The sequence below is a fragment of the Mangifera indica genome, chromosome 10 (genome assembly GCF_011075055.1).
Source record: "Mangifera indica cultivar Alphonso chromosome 10, CATAS_Mindica_2.1, whole genome shotgun sequence".
Taxonomy (NCBI): domain Eukaryota; kingdom Viridiplantae; phylum Streptophyta; class Magnoliopsida; order Sapindales; family Anacardiaceae; genus Mangifera; species Mangifera indica.
In genome coordinates this window covers 4,792,836-4,811,006 of record NC_058146.1, presented here as the reverse complement: position 1 = coordinate 4,811,006, position 18,171 = coordinate 4,792,836, and the positions used below count along the sequence as shown (strand labels likewise).

Genomic DNA, 18,171 nt, shown 5'->3' with positions numbered 1-18,171 from the left:
AGGTTATTTTTTGTTAAAACAATTTTTATTATAAAAAATTATTTCCTAATTCCACGGTGTAAATAGTTCAATGAAATTCAGAAATCACAATGATTTATTTTAGCCATTCAAATTTTGATGAATTTTTATTTACTCACACCTGAAAAGGGTAAACAATTTTTTATGTTAAAATTAAAAAAATAAAATAAGAGAAATATTTGCTTTATTTATAAATAAATACATAGATGATGATGATATTAACCTAATTTTACTGAAAAAGAAAATCTATATAAAAATATCCATTCTGCATTACATAGTTTAATGTATATTAGAATAAAAGGGTATCTTAATTCTTGTGTAAAGACTAATAATGGCATAGGGTTGTGGTTGATTTGGCCTCAATGCGGCGGTTCGACTTAGATGAGATTCCTTGTTATACAAAATAATAATAATAATAATAATAATAATAATGGCATAAGGAACATTCTCCATTATACAATGTAACAGAAGAGAAATGAGCCAGGTTTTCATTATCTATCTACACAAACAAGTAATACACAAAAGTGTCAATAACCTTAACATTCGAAATGGAAATGATGAGGAAAACAAAGGGAAGAAAGACTGTCATATTGTAAATTCCACAGACTAATTGGGAAAAAGCACTACCTTTAACATACAAATGCTAGTAACTGAAAAAAAAAATGGCAGAGGGATAAATAAACACATGCACCAACCACAGAGTCATCACAATTAGTTCCACCCTGCAATGGCTACCACAGGCTTAATCTTCCCCCACAAGGCATATATTTTGGTTCCCTTTATGAACCACAGCAAGATGACTTTGAAGCAGCTTCACCACCACTTGCCGCCCAATCAGATTGGCTTATTTTAATTGTCTGAGGCTGCAACCACCAGCAGACATCAGCGAATATGGAGAAGATATAAATAGACAGGAAATAAAGAAAATAAAAACCTCAGCCTTGGAATAAGATTCTGCAAGCCTTTGCTTTATATCCTTTGCAATTGAAAAGAATACCTCCTCCACATTCAAATTAGTCTTTGCACTCTGGAGAAATCAACTATTTCATTAGAGAAAGAAATGGAACATAGTTATAAAAATTAAAATTCAACGGCACATTACTACTTACAGTTTCAAAGAACTTGATGCCATACTCGTCAGCAAGAGCTTGACCCTTGGACGTAGGCACAGCCTATATGGAAAACATAAAATATCCATTGTAGTTCAAATCAAGATACCATAAAAGCAAGCATACACATACACAGAATAAGAAGCTCCAATCCCACAACTTATTCTTCAAAAGAAGCAGGGTCATCAATACTTCCATAAGTCATCCCCTTCTCAAACTTCCAGAACGGTTACATATGGACTTTGATGGTTAGTGAGTTAAGGAATTCATACAATCAAAGAGGATTTCCTGTCATTTAGTGAACCCACCCATAACCCAAAATGTCGAAGAAAATATCTCAACCATAGAAGGTAGGCACAGCCTTGATAGAGAATGAAAATAAGAGATCCTTTGTGGTTAATAACACAGAAAATATATGAAAGTCCAATCTAGCACCAAAGTCGGTGAATGAAGTAAGACCACTAGGCATGGTCTCAGAAAGTAGTCAGTTACAGAGGTCATTCAAATAAAAAAGGGGTCGCATGTCCAATTGGTGAACTCACAACCCAAAACACCATGTTGAAGAAAATATTTATTGAACCTATCAATGAGTAATTAAAGAATACTTACCCTTTTGCTTTCATCCATGTCAGCCTTGTTCCCAACCAGTATCTTATTGACATTATCAGAAGCATGTTGTTCAATATTGCGAATCCAGTTCCTTATATCTGGACAGAACAAAAACCCAGATTAATAAGAATTGCAAGAGATGGAGACTCGGTTCTAACCCTACCAGGGTGGACGAGGCAGATCTTCAACCATCCACCTCCACTAAAGAAAATATGAAAATTGCATTAAACCTATTTCCATGGTTGTCCACACTGAAATGGAAGATGCAAAACATGTATATGATGAAAGAATATCCAAAAAGGTGGGTGCATGAATCCAGCAACATTTTGCAATTCATGAAAACAGAAACTGCCACGAACAATTCAAAAGCTGAGAGTAAAGCAAGAAGAATCACTATTGAAAGATGCTTCATCAGTAACATCATACACCAGCAGAATCCCCATGGCTCCACGGTAGTAAGCTGCAAAGATTATTAAGAACAAAAGTCAACTCCAGGACTGTTGAGAACTTGTAAGACACATTTTACGATAAAATGACAGTAAGATTGTTTACAAGACCACCTATTCCAGAACAACCTCAGACCTCTTATTTTGTTTGTCACCTAGTAAATGTTCTAATAACAAGCACCATATGGAGCACATTGAACCACCAAGGTAAAATATAAGCATTATGGTACATTCCAAACCATTTAAGCTCTACAATATTTGCTTTAAAGTTTTTCTGGAGAGAAAACAAGATATGACTTATTAATGAGAGTACTAGTAAACAGCTGGTTAAGTTTACGGTCTCAGAGCTTGATATGGATAATATAGGAAACAGCTTCTCCCCCACCCCTTGTAACTCCAATGCAATAGGAGAGAGGGAATCTACTGGCTGTCTACCTACCTTATAAATAAAGAGTCGACTAAATACAAACCTGTTGTGATGGTTCGAAACCGCTCTTGACCAGCTGTATCCCAGATTTGCAATTTAATCCGTTTGCCATCAAGTTCAATGGTTCTTATCTTAAAATCAATGCTGTTGAAAAAAAGCTTGAAAGTAAGATTTGAAGAAGCACTCTAACTAACTTATGCTTATAATGTCAGCAACAGACAAGTACAGGTCCTCTTCCCAAGATATTCACAATGTTAGAAAATTTCAAAAAAAAAATGAAACCCTAAAATTTCCTCAATATAGCATCGGTTTCTTAAGTTCATTGCTATAAGTAGTGTACAAGTTTTTAACCAGCATAGAATGTTAGTGAAACTAGATGGCCAATAATCATTCATTCATCCTAAATTTTGCCCTGTAAGCAGGTATGTGCAATATTAACTCTTGATTCCATTTCTTGATATTGAGATGACGCCGTGTAGATAATTAAAAAAAAATTGAATATAACACTGTTGAGGTTCCAAAGGCTACAAACCCAATAGTGGTAATAAAACTAGTTGTGAAAGAACCATCAGAAAACCGCAGAAGCAAACAACTCTTGCCCACACCTGAAATTTTTTTCAAATGTTCAGAAGAAAAAGAACTTAGATGAGCAAAACAAAAAATGTCAACCAACCCAATCTGCAAGGATGAAAAACATCATTTCCTAACTATTCACTTAGTTTCACACTATAAGAACCCAGCCATTTAAAATTGCAAAAGAAAGAAAAAGCTAACAAGAAATTCCAGCCAGAGAAGCTAATAAAACCAACCAAAAGATCTTCAATGATTTGATACAAATGAAAGGTGAGAATAAATTTATGCATGCACTGCAAGGAGCCCATATGCAAAAACATATCTTCACATTTGTGCACCTTAAGTTGTACAATCGAACAGAGATTTCTCCAACTAGAACCAAAACAAACGCAAAAAATTGACATCTTCTCATGAAGGTCAAACCCAAAGCATATTAATATTAAGAAATCTCCAATATTCTCAACTTTTAAAGGAAATGCAACATCATGAATCTGAAATTGATAACCCACATGGTTTACTTTCACAAACAACAAAATCAACACAGCAAGATCACACACATTATTCCCACATCTCCAATTTCCCAAATGAATAACAAATCAACAAAAATTAGAAAAATTAATAAGAAAATATGAAATAAATCAAATAAAAGGAAACTAACCGCTGTCACCAATCAAAAGAAGCTTGATGAGAAAATCATGTACAGCCATCTATTTTCTCTAGCTCTTTCTCTGTTTCTACACGCGACGTACAATAAAAACAATTCTTGATAACAATAAAATATACGAATAAATACTATGGTCAGAAGCCAGAAATGAAAAGCGCAAGACAGTAATTGCCTTGAAGCCTGATAAAAGTTTAATAATTTCAGAGACTTTGAGTTTCGGACTTCCTCCGTGTCTCTCCGCGATTAATACGTGGCGTTTTTAGATGGCCCCAGTCTGCCGTGGGAGTAGAGAATCTGTGTTTCAAATATACACTCGGCTACAGAGTATCATTTTTAATGTTATAAGGATTGTTAATTTTTTAAGATAAAAATATATTTATTTTTAATTAATATAAAAATATTTTAAAATATTTAAATAAAATAATATTTTATTATTTTTAACTTAAAAATAATTATTTATAATTATCAAGTTTTATCCTATTTTATTAAATATAATAACATTTATATTTAATTAATTTTTATAATTTTTTATTTTTGATAATATATTATCCAAACTAATAAGTATATTGAATGAAAATGATAAGTTCAAAAACTATTAATAATTTTAAAATATTTAGATAAAATATTATGAAGATATTTCCTGGGTAGTTTATTACAGATAGTCTTTAACCCAAGTTATTTCTCTTAAATATTTTATATTTTTTATCATTTAAGTTATTATTCATTTGACAATATTATACGTACAGTATTATTTGCTAATTCGCTCATCTACTGTCGTAATACACATGTTGATGATAAAACATTCATAGGTGGTTTATGATTTTGTTAAATGTTCAATAAGCAGTCGATCAAAGTGTGACATGTCAGCAGCTGACGGGGAAAAAAAGATGAGAAGAGGGAAAGCACTATGGCCAGAATATCCTAGGCAGATTCCACCTTTAGAGGTAGCATTTGGTGAAAGCAAAAGCAAGCATTATGCTTCGAAGTATATGCTTAGAAGATCCTGTCTGTCTAGTCCCCACCATTTAACGCCTATAAAACCCCTCTCGCTGACACCATTTACCCCCACTTAAACTTGGAGCTTTTCATCATTATCTTCTCTGTTCTTGCACAGGTCTCTCCTCTCTGCTCCTTACTATGGGTTCCAAGGCTGCTGACAGACCTGACGATGACACATTTGAAGATGAGTGTGTTCAAAGTTAGGTGATGATTGTGATTTTACACCATTAGGGCAACTGCAATCTTTGGCAAGAAAATGTAATGTAAATCAAGGTTATAGCTTCAATATTATCAAGACAGTTTAAAATATAAATAGATCCTCTTTTGTCTTGCTCCTTGCTTTTCTGCTCTTATTTGTAGCTAGTCAGTGATTTGATGATGATATACTCCATAACTATGGCTTCGTTTTCATAATTCACGGTTTGCTGTTGTTCATTTTTTTCTTTTCTGGTTCATTGGGGGCAGAATTTGAAATTAAAAATTGTCCTTTGCGAATGTCAGTATATCCATGGTTTATGTTGATGGAGGATAAAAAATCATAGTGAAACATTTGCAATTAATTTAAAGAACAATAAAATTATATGTACCTATTTTAAGTATACAAATAAATACATATTTAATATATATAATATTTTAAATTAAAGATAAAATAACACTTAATCATATAATAACGTAAATAAATATACACTAATTTATATACTCAAAATAGATGCACACCGCTCATTTTATAAAGTTTATTTGACACCAGAGGATAGAGTAATACAAACCAAACATATTATCCTTCATAAGAACCCACGAAACAAGGTAGCCATAAATCAAAAAGTGAGGGAAATAGTGGATTTGATTCTTGATTGATTAACACGAACAAGCATTTGTTTCTCAATACCAACCCAAATGATTGGTTTTATTCAAGAGATCACAAGACTTCAGAGGGTTCTTAGTGATTGCGAAAAGCTCAAGCATTAAATTCTGTCATGATTTATGACAGCTTCAGTTGGTAAGCCCTAGAACAAACTGTTGCTGTTTGAAAAATAAATTTAAGCACAAAAACATATAATAGATAGGGTTATTTTATTGTAATTGTAAGAGCTACAGAATTATTGATTACTCTCATTGGAAGCAATTACATTCAACACAAAATTAAAGCAAGCTTTTAGATGGTCTTTTGCTACCATTAAATGTGTTTCAGTATATTGACATGAAAGATGCACATATCAAAATCATGTCCCGTTACAGTGATGGCACTATGGAATCAAATTCTGAAGCACAAACACATGAACCAGCATGATTCCACATTTTAATGGATCTTCCACTTACTCCCTAATCTAGTTCTGTAATCATCAAAGTTTAAATTTACAAAAGAATTTTAAGAAAATTTATAATATAATCCTCACAGCTCACTTCTCAAAAGGAAACAACATAAAGATGGAAATAATAATCATCAAAAGATGGTGAAGACCATCACATTCTAAGGCTACCATCATTTTGAAGATTTTTTTTTTTTTAGTTTTACAATCCCCAAAATTCAAGTGAAGAGCAAGCCAAGGAATTCTATAATGCATCAAAGACTAAACTTGAAATTTGACAAACTTTATGAAAATTGACAACCACATCACTTGCTAATGGATAAATGTATGAACACATAACATAATTTATCTTCAACTAATAATGACAATAACTACTAAATGGCATTTAAAATTCATAATTAAATCAAGCAAAACCAAAAAGCTAATCCACTGGTAAACAATTTCTTCCAAAGTACATCAAAATCTAAAAAGCAAAACTTAAATCCCATCGTCGATGTAAACTCAGCCTAGTAAAAGAAACCAAGCACTTTACCACCAACATTCTTCCTTCTGGCCTCTTCATGGTCCATGATGCCAGCAGAAGTTGTCAGCACAATGTAACCAAACTGCACAATAACCATTACAGTGAGAATTAGAGAAATATACAAAAATATACATAAGTAGAAGAATTAAGGTTTTCCAATTCATCCCCCATATATTAGTGATGAAATGCAAATTTTGGCAATTAAAACTGGATTCCGTATGCAGCCTAAAATGATGATTGTACTTGCATCCCCCTGAGATTCCAGGAGGGAGGTGATAATAAAGTGCCAAATTTAAGGCACACAAATGCACAAAACAGTATTCTTGATATCAAAACAGATCATTTTAACACTAACTGAGCTAACCTGTCTTGATGGAAGCAACCTGGCAGTCCAACCTTCAATCTCTTTGACACCAACATCAAAACGAGGACTGATAACACCACACTTGTTCAGCCTCCCATTCAGTTCAACAACAATCTTGCCAGCTCTATGATCATCAACATATTCAAATTCTCCAATGTAACCTATACAGAATAAAAATACAATAATTATACAAATTTCAAAAATATATAAACAGAAAGCATTGTAAGACGATCTTCTACTAAAAATTTTAGTTTCATACCATGCTTCTGCATAACCAGAAGAAACTTAATGATAACTTTGGAGGATGGTCTGATCATGACCTGACGCTTTCCCCTTTTCTCAGCATTATACATGCTCTTAAGAGCATCATTCAGAACACTGACTCTCACCATAGTTGCTGAACATTATAAGAGAACAAATCTTAGAGCCCACTAAAAATCTTTAGCTGCAAGTAAAACATCATGACGGAGAAAAACAAGGACATAAAAAGAAGCTCCTCAAAGACTAGCCACTTCAACTATTTCCAACACACAGTCTAATAATAAGAACCACATCACCTACAAGCATAGAGTGGAGTTCTCACCAAACAACAATTAAGATGAATGAAGCAATTTCGATAAACATACAAAATACTAATTTTCCCCATAATCCATAAATCTATTTGCTCCAAGCCATGTAACATCCAATAACATCATCAGCCATGCAAAGAAAAATGTTACTTTATAAAACATAGAATTTATATTTCGTTAATCTTCACATGACGCAAGTAATTATTACTTCATTAATCTTCAAGTCCAGTATGATATGTGTTACCCGAAAGCTTAATCCCAGCAATGGGCAACAACTAAAATAACTTTCAAAACAGTGAAATTTAACAAACGCCAATCTGCACTCTGAAGGGCTAACTATCTTATTTACTATAAACCAATCAAATATTAAAAAAATACAATACAAAATATCATAAATAGAAAAACTGATCATTAAAACAAACAAATCTGTATAGACTGCAAAGCTTATACCCGAGATGTCGGGATAGTACGGAAAAGTAAAACGCGGACTCCCAAATATGAAACTTTGTATTAACTGTACGAACCGTTCGAAAATCAGGGCAGGGAGAGCCGCCTCTGAAAGAGTGTGTGAGCACAAAGACTAGGGTTTTCGGGTGATCAAAAGAAGTAAACCCGAAACCCTAAAGTTTATATATCTGTAAGCAGAAGAACTTGCCGAATTACTGTAATACCCTCATTCTTGGGTTTGTAATTTGTGTTCTGTTGTTGGGCTAGTTGGGCTTATTTGTAATTGAAATGAAACTGATTATTTTTTGGGCCTGACTTAACTAGGTCCAATTTAAAGTTTGATCTAGATTTTTGGATTCCCTTTCCCCCCCTGAGGTTTAGAAAACTATCAAGCTCCAAAAAGTATTAGAAGTTATCATTATCTCGCCTCAGACTTCATAAAATCAACTTACCTCCCCTGATCCAATCAATTTTTACGATGATTTTATTACTACAGGGGGTTTTCTGATATTTTCTTAAATCTCAAGTAGGTTAATAAGAATCATATTAATTAGATTAGGATGATGTGATATTGTAAAGGCCAAAAGGCTTATTCCCACCCAAGGTTTGATATAATTTTAAAGTCTCAACTAAAAACTGATTTTTTGATACCCTAAAAACTGGAAAAATATAAAATTAATTAAAATTTTGATATTTTTAGGATTAATTTGTTAAATTGATAAGAATATATTAATAATTTAATACTTATATTAAATATTAATAATAATTTTATAATTTTAATAAAAAACAAAACAATCATTTTAAAAAAATCAAATAAAACTTACTAATAAAATTAGATAACCGGTAAAAACTTGCTTTGAAAACATAAAGCATTGAAAATTTTCGTCTCTTCACACCTCACTTAAAAAATGGCCATTTCGTAAGTTTATTTTGTCACTTTTATTAATGAGATTAATAAAGAGAGGCCAATGATTCTTAAAAATAAAAAAAACGACTAAAAGGTATGTTGTAATGACAAGTTTTCAAACTATGGAAACACTAAAATTTAACAAAACTCTAACGGTTAAGGGTAAAATCATATTTTCTCTATAATATTAAAAATAAACTAAAATAGAATCAACTTTTACTAAACTTTAAAAACTAAATTTGCTTAAGTAAACACCCTAGGGTTTGTTTTGAAATCTCCAGCTCTATTGCCGAAAGCATCCTACGATCATTTGCGATCGGCATCGAAAAAGCCATGGAAGACGAAGAACTTCGTCGGGGAAGACGTCGTCTGGGAAGACGATCATCTTCATGAGTCGTCTTCATCTGGAAAGACGATAGTAGACAACGAAGATGAGATCGATCAAGACGATTTCTCTTCCTATCTGTCGGATGAGTTGAGGCGTCGTCGCCGTTGGCGTTGGAGACCCTCGATTTTTTCAAACTTAGCTTAGAGAAAAAATATTAGTTTTTAAACTTTTAGAGGGAAAATGAGATTAAATTTTCAGGGGTTAAGATTTCGTTAAATTTAACCAATCATAGGTGGGTATTTGGTATTTCCATAGTTAAAAGGTGGAAACTTATCATTACAGCATAACTTGGGTGGGAAATAGTCGTTTGGCCTAATAAAAAACCAAAAGGTTAGTTGACTAAATTGGCCTGCAAATAACAAAGATTTTGCATTAGTATAATAATTAATAATTAACATTAAATAAAATTTCTCAAACACAATGTTAAATTAACAAAATCATAACAGCTGATTAGGAATCTATTCCTTAATAAATCCAAAAACTTGTGTTTTGTTTCCCACTTAACAAACATATAATTTTTTTTTTTTAATTGTATGTTTGATTGCGTGGCCGGACATACTCCCAGTTCTATGCTTGTTGGTTTGGTTTATAGCATACCTGTTGAACGAAGTCGTTTTGCTGTAGTTTGCATTCAATTTAGAATTTTATTTTAATACAAATGGACTTAATAATTTTTTTTGGCCAAAAGAGTTACTCCCACCAAAGTTTAGTCTAGTCCCAAATATATATAAACATATATGCAGAGTTTCAAAAACTTAAACATTTACTTATGAGTAAACTTCTGTTATAATTTTTAGTTATGACTAAAGACAAAATCATTATTTTATTAGTAATATTAAAAAATATATAATTTTATCTTATTTTATTCTTCAGATTTTGAAAATTGTCATTTCATCCTATACCTCAATTTTGAAAAATGACTTCACCCTCTTCTTCCAATCTTTGGGGTTTTTTTATCTCTAATAATGACTAACATCTTCTTCCTCCTTTCTCTCTCTATCATCTTTGACGACTCTAATGACAGGTGAAGAAGTTCTGGTTGATGATAAATTGAATCGAAAACAAATAATCAATTCCAATGATAGATCTGTCGCATTTTTGTCAAATTGGTTCTAGATCTGTAGCATTTCTTTTACCTTCTATCGTTGGCTATTTGTTGATTCTAAACATGGTTGTCAATTGCAGCTGACTAAGCCGAATTGATAACTTTGTCGATTTGTCTAATTGATCGTCTTCGTTCAGACAAAGACTTATTTACTCCAAAGAAAACGAGTTTAGAAAAAGAAGAGAGATGATTGGTTAGTGCCAATTGCTGGGGAAGAGAGGTTTCATTGAAAAATCAAAACCTTAAGGGGAAATTTTTTTTTTTTAAAATATAATTTTAAAAGGAAATTATTAGTTTTTCAAATCAAGGAAAGAAAAAAATAATATAAATATTTAGAATTTAATAATAAAATGATGATTCTAGCCTCTATAAATAATGATTTTGGTAAAGTTTAAAAGTCTATGGGTAAATATTTGAGTTTTTGAAATATCGCGAATGTATTTTAGAATGCACTAAACCTTATGTGAGAAATAGTCTTTTGCCTTTTTTTTTTATGGTTAAAAAATTACATCAATTTTGAAATATAAAATTATCCTCACGCTACATTTAAATTATTATTTAGAAACTAATATAATACTGTTGTTTTTTTACATGTATTTTTTTAATTTAAAAATATTTAAATAATTTTAAAATATATTTATATGTATATAAATAAAATATTGTGATTAAAAATTACCTGTTTTATAGACACAAAGGAAAATCAACGGTACAATTCACAATAAAATAGAGGGGAAAAAAACGAAGAATATAACATGTTAAATTTGCAGGAAATAACCCATATTGTACGAATTCCACGTGTCATGACTTAAACAGTAGACAGAAGACCGCTGACTTTGGAAAGACATTAGTAAATTAGCGGGATGATTATAGGATAACAACAGTTCTAATTTGTACGCGATTAGTTCGATAATTACATAATTAAATTATGTGTTAATCAGAATTAATACATGTGTTAATCTTAAGAGATTTTTGAATAAAATAATTAAATGTGGTCGTTAGGATAGGAGACAAAAGAAAAATTGGAAATTTACCTTTTAAGCCGTAACTTAGTCAAACTATTTTATATTTCGTTCAAATTAATACTATTATAAAAAAGATCAAACACACCCTAAGTTTTATATACTAACAAGACACTCCTAAAGTTAACAAAACTTCATATCGAAATTTGAACAAAATAAAAAGGGAAATTAAACTATAAGAAGATAAACAATACTAAAATGTTTTGAGACAATATTTCTTTTTTTTTTTTTTTCCAATTTCTAAATATTTCAATAAAATTGAGAAAATATATAATCGGCAAAGGGTATTCAAATTTTTGTAATGCGGAGTGATAAGTTCTTGTACCAAACCTTAGGGGCTGGAGAGTGATTAGCTCTTTCTGGTACTATTGTAATATGGATATTGTAAGAACGATGAAAGGGATGAGGTCAACTATTATATTTGTTCAAGAAACAAGAGCCGTGGAACAAACAAGGACAAGCTACATGAACCGTGCAAGGAAAGACAAATTTATGGGTAAATATGTGGCCATTTAAGAGTGTCAAATTCACATTTCTGAATGATGTAAATACCAAGTTTACTTGCAGAAGTTATTGCATAATAAGCCTCTGAATGATCTAAATACCAAATTTAAACCTATGCTTAACCCAATAGATGAAGCAACCGAGACTTTTTTTTTTATTTATGAAAGATTTAAGCTCACTTTGGAATATGGAAATGATTTCTTCCTTTAAGTTTACCATCTTGGTGTATCATGAGTTGTAATTAAGTTACTGAGTTTGATTGCCGCTTGAGTCAGACAGTGGTTACCACACGTTTAAGCTTTGTTTGACTAGCTGGATCTGCATTAATCAATCACTTTACACTAATCAAAACAAGTCAAAGCTAAATGAAAGCGAAATTAAACAGATAATTTGCTAGAGAAAGTGAGAGAAAGCCGCCCATTCTACCATTTTTGTCTATGTTGTTTTATGTATTTTCTGATGATGACTCATCTGGATGTTTCATATTCCTTTCATGCAATACATAACCTGCAAGAAACCCATCAAGTTCCTTCAGTTCTTTATAATTGACTGGAAAACTGAAGGATTTAGTTCAATTTTTTGCAGGCAAGTCATGCACTGTGATTGCTTCATCATTTCTTCTTTTTTCTTTCTTCATTTCTTGTTATAATGAACAAACAACTGCCTCTTTTCATCTCAATGTATTGGTTTTGTTCACCAGTTCTCTTCACTTGTGTAGGATTCTTGCAGTAGTTTTCTGGGAGTTGATTGTTGATTAAAATGAGGAATGCCCTTTTTTCATCAATGTCTTCACAGCCTTACAACTTGGGTAAATTTTTTACTTTTGATTGAACATCGAAATGGTTTCTGCAAAGCCAAAAATATTGTATTCTGCTTTTATGTAACTTGAACATTTTGTTGGTTAAAACTTCAGGAAACAATGAAGTTCAGATGCCACATTGGGACGTCTCTATGCTGCAGGTTGACAGTATCATGTATGTCTTCTTACTCTCCTTCATATTTTACATCAAATAACTACATAAATCTCCGAGTGAGCGTGGGTTTAAACTTACCTAGTTTAGTGATTGTAATTCAATAACTGAACTCTGGGTTTTACCTTAGATCGGCCGATGAGGTGACTCAACTTAGGTGGGGTTTTAAACTAAAGCTTGTTTTGTGCACTTTTTCAGAACAAATATCCATAGGAATGGCTTTTCTGTGGATTCCAGATTATACAAAGATGACAACCAGCTGAGAGATGGTGGCTTTTCTGTTTCTTGTCAATCCTCCATTGGCTATCAACAAGGTTTCCTCATTTCACTCTTCCCTAATGTTGTTCATTTGCTTATGTTATGTGCTCATGAATGACCATTTTGGTTGCAGGTTTTCAGTCTATTTCCACCAGCTTTGACAACATTTCTCAGCAGTCACCGTTGCTTAGTCGGAAGCGTACACTTCCCCCATTTGAAGCGGTGTGTATATACCATTTGTAAACCAACCGAAATAAGGCTTCCATGTTCTAATGTTGTAGATTTTCCCATGATTTTCAGTCCCAGCAAAATAGGCTACTGCCACAGCAAGGAATCAATGATCTTGTTTGCAACAACAACACAGCTTTGACTCTGTGCAGAAAGACTAACAAGAAGAAGAAAGTGAACAAATCCTGTGAAGAAAAATGGCATCATCATCCAGACAACAATGCATCAACTGAGCAAAGGGTATTATATATACAATAAAACTAACACCCTTTTGAATACATAATGGGAACATAAATCACGTGATTGGATGATTTTGAATCAGAAAAAAAAAACCCCTAATCACGTGATAACACATTATATGCATACCCATGACAAGGTTTCCAGGTTTACATCCTTTTTTCTTGCAGTTGCAGGTGCCAGTAAGGAGAAGCCAAAAACTAAGTGACAAGATCACAACTCTTCAAAAACTGGTTTCCCCATATGGCAAGGTCAGTATTTTCCTTCAAGCTAAATACCCAGACTAGATCTTAAGGGAGACATAATTTGTGAGACATTTCAGTTGTTAAACTTTCTGCAGACTGATACAGCATCAGTTCTCCAAGAGGCTTCACTTTACATCAAACTTTTGCAAGAGCAAATTCAGGTTTGTAAATATATCCACCATATTAATCAACCAAGCTCATCTTTGAAAACAATCACTCATATTTCTAAGAAATTCTTTTTGCCCTCTTTTTTGATCAACAGAACATGTTTCAGATGCTTAGTAGCTCATACAGCAATGTCAAAGTTCTTCATTCAAAGGTACTGTTTATATATATATAAAGCTTTCACATGCATGATTTACTTAATTTATTATGAATTCTCTAATTCACTTGTGCATAATTTGGAGTTGTTAAACAGGAAATGACCCTGAGAAGCAGAGGGCTATGTTTGGTTCCAATATCATTTACACATAAAGTAACAGAGGATGATCTGGTTGATCCACAGATTTTATCAAGAAATTAAGAACTTTTTGCACCTTTGTTTCTGCTTAATTTTACATCTTGGACAGTTCATAGACTTCACAATCTATTCGAAGTAGCCATTGAAGAGAATTTGTCTTCTTTTTGATACTTTGATTTGATGGTTTATAGTTTTTATTTTTATTTTTTGACATTTCCGCGCAACCAAATTAATACAAAACCCACAATTTAACAAAATATTTGTTTAATTATCTAATTAAGATTTTTCAAAAGCAATATTACAATATTTGTTTAATTATCTAAATAAGATTTTTCAAAAATAATATTATGCATATATATATTTTGTTTTATTATATAATTGAATATTAATTTATTATTAATTTATAATTATTTAATTATATTATTATATATTATTTTTATACATAAATTATATATAAAAAATATATGTGTATAGTTTCGATGAACCACACCATCTTAATTAATTTTTGAAACCATCTTAATTAATTTTTGAAAAAGTGCGAAAAAATATAGAGAAATTATCTCTAATATGGCGTCGAATCGATTCTACTATCTGACATTGCTTGACTCACTTTACTTCCTCACCGCCCATGACGTGGCAGTGCTTTACACAAATCAGTTACGTGGAGAAACGTCATTGGAAAATCTTCTGCGCTCACTGAGATCCCCTGTGACCGTCACCGTTACATTAACAAGAATACCTTCACAGTTCACACCACGCACAAGCCACGAGGCAGAAATCAAGCGCAAAGAGAAAAAAACAAAAAAAAGGAACAAATGAACTTAAAAAAAAAAAAAGACTATCTTTATCAACCATATCTCTCTCTGGAGCCCTAAATTTTCTCTCGCTTTCCCTCACTTTGTCTTCCGTTATTTCCTGGAAAAATGGTAAGCGCCTCCGTTAAGTCAATCACTTCACTCTACTGTTTGATGTTCAGCGCAATTTATTTTTAATTATTATTTTTGGTTTAAGTCGCTGTAAAATTTATTTTGTTAGGTGCTCGATCAGTGGTATCGATTTTTAATTTCTTGTAAATTTGACATTCATATTTTTGTTCAAATAATGTGTGATGTGTGGTTTCAGCGATCTAGATTTTTTTTTTTTTTGCCTCGATAACTTGATAATGAAGCTTTTTTCTTTTATGTTGTTTTAGATTCTTTTTGTGTGTGATTTGATCAATAATCGCTTCTGATTTTGGTATTTATAGAATGTGATGAACGTGTAAGTTTTTTTATTTTTCTTTAAGTTCTTGTTGGCGAATATTTGTGAGTGTGTGCATGTGTTTGTGTGATGCAACTTTATTTGGCGTTAGCGGTGGACTTTTTTGTTCCTTGAAATAATCATTTCTATTCTCATATAAATTTTAGACAGATGGTTGAGTTTAGGGTCTGCCTCGAGTGGTTTGATATTAGGGTTCTCTTTGTTTTGGTTGCTCTAGTGGTATCGACGGTGAGAGTTGCTTGCCAATTTAAGAGATAAGGTCTTTTTGGTTAAGTTTGTCACAAGCAACTAGGTGCTTTGTGGAAGTTGAAGGAATAATTTGCAAGCAGAAAGAAATGTGTGCTCAAATAGTTAGGGATAATTTCAATGTAGTGCATTCAAGACAAATAATATGAAAGTTTATGCTTGAGATTTGATGGTCTAGTGCCACATACGTGTAAAATGGGAATAAAAGTTCCATTCTGTTCTGGTTTACTTGGTGATTTTTTTTTTTTTTTTAAATTTGGTATCCTTGGAGAATTGTTTATTGATGTGGCACAAATCTGAGCTATCTGTATACAAAGATGGATGTAATGAGGGTCGGTATTTTTTTCTTCCTTCTTGCAGGGTTAATTTTAATCAGTACAATGAGTTAATTTTTCAAATATTTTGTAATATTTATATCTTATGTGATAGCTGTGGATATGCTGCTTCTTCTAATTAATTGTTATTTATAGTTTCTTGTACTAGTTCCATGATTAAGCAAGGTGTTTTAATTAGATTTGGGAGAATTTATAATTTTTGATCTATTAGTGGTATATATATTTGAGTTCCTAATTGATAATGTCTTTTTTTGTCGTATTGTCAGGCAAATGCAGCATCAGGGATGGCTGTGCATGATGATTGCAAGCTGAAATTCTTAGAATTGAAAGCCAAAAGAACTTACCGCTTCATAGTGTTCAAGATTGAGGAGAAGCAGAAGCAAGTAATTGTGGAGAAGCTTGGTGAACCCACTGATAGTTATGAAAATTTTACTGCCAGCCTTCCTGCTGATGAGTGTCGGTATGCTATCTATGACTTTGATTTTGTCACAGAAGAAAACTGCCAGAAGAGCAAGATTGTTTTCATTGCATGGTAATAATTTTGTGTTACAGGTTTTCATCTTCTATTTTCATTTATTTTAGTAGTGTTCATTCTAATTTTTCTCCTCATCATTGCATTCACTTACAATTATTAAACATATTAAGGTCTCCTGACACATCAAAAGTGAGAAGTAAGATGATTTATGCAAGCTCCAAGGACAGGTTTAAGAGAGAATTGGATGGTATTCAGATTGAGTTGCAGGCTACTGATCCTACTGAGATGGGTCTTGATGTCATTAGAAGCCGATCTAATTGAAAGTAGATTAATTGCGTATGGTTGTGCTATGGGAGACACCAATACTACATGGTTCACTTAATGTAATGTCTATATCTTTTGAGACTTTAAAAAAATGGTTTAATATTGGGTTGGTGGAGCCATAATTTTGAACTCTGTTCTTCATTTGTTAAATCGGGTTAATGGGTTGGGTATTGAGGTATTCCCACTGGTGTGATATTTACAGACTAATATAAGATGGTTTGTGGGGATACAGGTTGCAATTTAGCTTTTATTGCTTGTCTCTGTCCTGATGTTCAATTGTGTGCTATACATAAAGTCAATATTTGGTTATGCATATTTGTTTTCATTAAATAAGCATTATAGTGCTCCAGCTTCTGCCATTTACAGTTCCACATTGTATTTCAGTACAATAATATGATTAAGTACTGTGATTAGAGATGAGCCATAATAAAGGCCATGTTTCAAAATGAAAGTAGGTGCATAAGTACGTGTTAAAGAATTCAAATAGAAATCCTGTGAATAAATAAGTACCTCTATCCCCCTCTATGGTGCCAAGTCATTTTGGAATGTTCCTGGAAAATCTCGATCTTGGACTGTATTTTTATCAAATACATGTGTAATATGTAAAATTCAATTGAAAGGAATACCATTTTGTCTTGTGGGATCTCAACAAGGAAAGAAAATTAAAAAATGAATGAATCCTTATCAAATAAATGGCATGCAGAGATATAATAATATGCAGCCTCAAAGACTGAAGGTGCAACTTACGTTTCATAGGTAGGGATAACTCTGTAAACTTAGCTATATTCAAAAGATTTGAAGGAATCTTAAAGTCGAAATGAAATATTATGTGACGTTTTTAGTATTCTTATTTGTATAGGTCACTTTTCTTGTATTATACTATAATCAAATTACAAACCAAACTGCACGGTGATATTCCATTTAAATCTTATCCCAACTTCCGTTCCATGTTTTAACTTCAGTGTAATTAAAACCAGAAATTACAGTCGAGTCTGCAATAATATCCACAAATTACTACACAACATCCCAAAGGTGCATGCGCTTTCAACAACATCCGAGTTACAACGAATGCACTTGACCCTACAAAAACCAACAAGACTCGTTCATCGGCTTTCATCATGTAAAGACTTCAAATCCATGCCTAGTCAACAGTT

The 18,171-nt window shown here is 32.3% G+C and overlaps 4 protein-coding genes across 6 annotated transcripts; 2 read left to right on the top strand and 2 right to left on the bottom strand.

Annotated features, from left to right (window-relative positions):
• Positions 1-485: 485 nt before the first annotated feature.
• LOC123227674 (ras-related protein RABE1c-like) lies at positions 486-4,115 on the bottom strand. The gene is made up of 8 exons (XM_044652773.1): positions 3,841-4,115; positions 3,142-3,214; positions 2,653-2,753; positions 2,131-2,196; positions 1,737-1,834; positions 1,128-1,190; positions 953-1,045; positions 486-881 (listed from the first exon to the last, which is right to left on the bottom strand). The coding sequence occupies exons 1-8, from the start codon at positions 3,887-3,889 to the stop codon at positions 798-800; spliced, it is 627 nt and encodes a 208-aa protein (XP_044508708.1). The 5' UTR covers positions 3,890-4,115; the 3' UTR covers positions 486-797.
• A 2,320-nt stretch (positions 4,116-6,435) lies between these two features.
• LOC123227675 (40S ribosomal protein S15a-1-like) lies at positions 6,436-8,277 on the bottom strand. 2 transcript variants are annotated; one of them, XM_044652775.1, is made up of 4 exons: positions 8,133-8,277; positions 7,299-7,436; positions 7,040-7,200; positions 6,436-6,757 (listed from the first exon to the last, which is right to left on the bottom strand). In XM_044652775.1, exons 2-4 carry the CDS (start codon positions 7,429-7,431, stop codon positions 6,659-6,661), a joined length of 393 nt encoding a protein of 130 aa, XP_044508710.1. In that variant the 5' UTR covers positions 7,432-7,436; positions 8,133-8,277; the 3' UTR covers positions 6,436-6,658. The 2 variants fall into 2 exon arrangements, with proteins under 2 accessions (XP_044508710.1, XP_044508709.1); XM_044652774.1 differs by having other exon boundaries at positions 8,059-8,219.
• Positions 8,278-12,415: 4,138 nt separating this feature from the next.
• On the top strand, positions 12,416-14,529 carry LOC123228196 (transcription factor bHLH111-like). 2 transcript variants are annotated; one of them, XM_044653492.1, is made up of 10 exons: positions 12,416-12,563; positions 12,697-12,786; positions 12,892-12,952; positions 13,148-13,263; positions 13,341-13,429; positions 13,508-13,675; positions 13,843-13,923; positions 14,013-14,078; positions 14,180-14,236; positions 14,336-14,529. In XM_044653492.1, the coding sequence occupies exons 2-10, from the start codon at positions 12,738-12,740 to the stop codon at positions 14,438-14,440; spliced, it is 792 nt and encodes a 263-aa protein (XP_044509427.1). In that variant the 5' UTR covers positions 12,416-12,563; positions 12,697-12,737; the 3' UTR covers positions 14,441-14,529. The 2 variants fall into 2 exon arrangements, with proteins under 2 accessions (XP_044509427.1, XP_044509428.1); XM_044653493.1 differs by lacking the exon at positions 12,416-12,563 and having other exon boundaries at positions 12,574-12,786.
• A 621-nt stretch (positions 14,530-15,150) lies between these two features.
• On the top strand, positions 15,151-17,330 carry LOC123226892 (actin-depolymerizing factor 2-like). Its single transcript, XM_044651453.1, has 3 exons — positions 15,151-15,303; positions 16,485-16,750; positions 16,864-17,330. Exons 1-3 carry the CDS (start codon positions 15,301-15,303, stop codon positions 17,012-17,014), a joined length of 420 nt encoding a protein of 139 aa, XP_044507388.1. The 5' UTR covers positions 15,151-15,300; the 3' UTR covers positions 17,015-17,330.
• Positions 17,331-18,171: the final 841 nt, after the last annotated feature.

Coding starts and splice junctions, on each gene's coding strand:
- LOC123228196 (XM_044653492.1), top strand. CDS start 12,738: ATGAGGAATGCCCTTTTTTCATCAATGTCTTCACAGCCTTACAACTTG. Junction 13,924..14,012: donor TGGTTTCCCCATATGGCAAG/GTCAGTATTTTC, acceptor AACTTTCTGCAG/ACTGATACAGCATCAGTTCT. Junction 14,237..14,335: donor TCAAAGTTCTTCATTCAAAG/GTACTGTTTATA, acceptor GTTGTTAAACAG/GAAATGACCCTGAGAAGCAG.
- LOC123227674 (XM_044652773.1), bottom strand. CDS start 3,889: ATGGCTGTACATGATTTTCTCATCAAGCTTCTTTTGATTGGTGACAGC. Junction 3,215..3,840: donor TCTTTTGATTGGTGACAGCG/GTTAGTTTCCTT, acceptor AAAAAATTTCAG/GTGTGGGCAAGAGTTGTTTG. Junction 1,191..1,736: donor ACATGGATGAAAGCAAAAGG/GTAAGTATTCTT, acceptor TTTTCCATATAG/GCTGTGCCTACGTCCAAGGG.
- LOC123226892 (XM_044651453.1), top strand. Junction 16,751..16,863: donor AAGATTGTTTTCATTGCATG/GTAATAATTTTG, acceptor AAACATATTAAG/GTCTCCTGACACATCAAAAG.
- LOC123227675 (XM_044652775.1), bottom strand. CDS start 7,431: ATGGTGAGAGTCAGTGTTCTGAATGATGCTCTTAAGAGCATGTATAAT. Junction 7,201..7,298: donor TCTGGTTATGCAGAAGCATG/GTATGAAACTAA, acceptor TATTCTGTATAG/GTTACATTGGAGAATTTGAA. Junction 6,758..7,039: donor GGTTGCTTCCATCAAGACAG/GTTAGCTCAGTT, acceptor GTTATTGTGCAG/TTTGGTTACATTGTGCTGAC.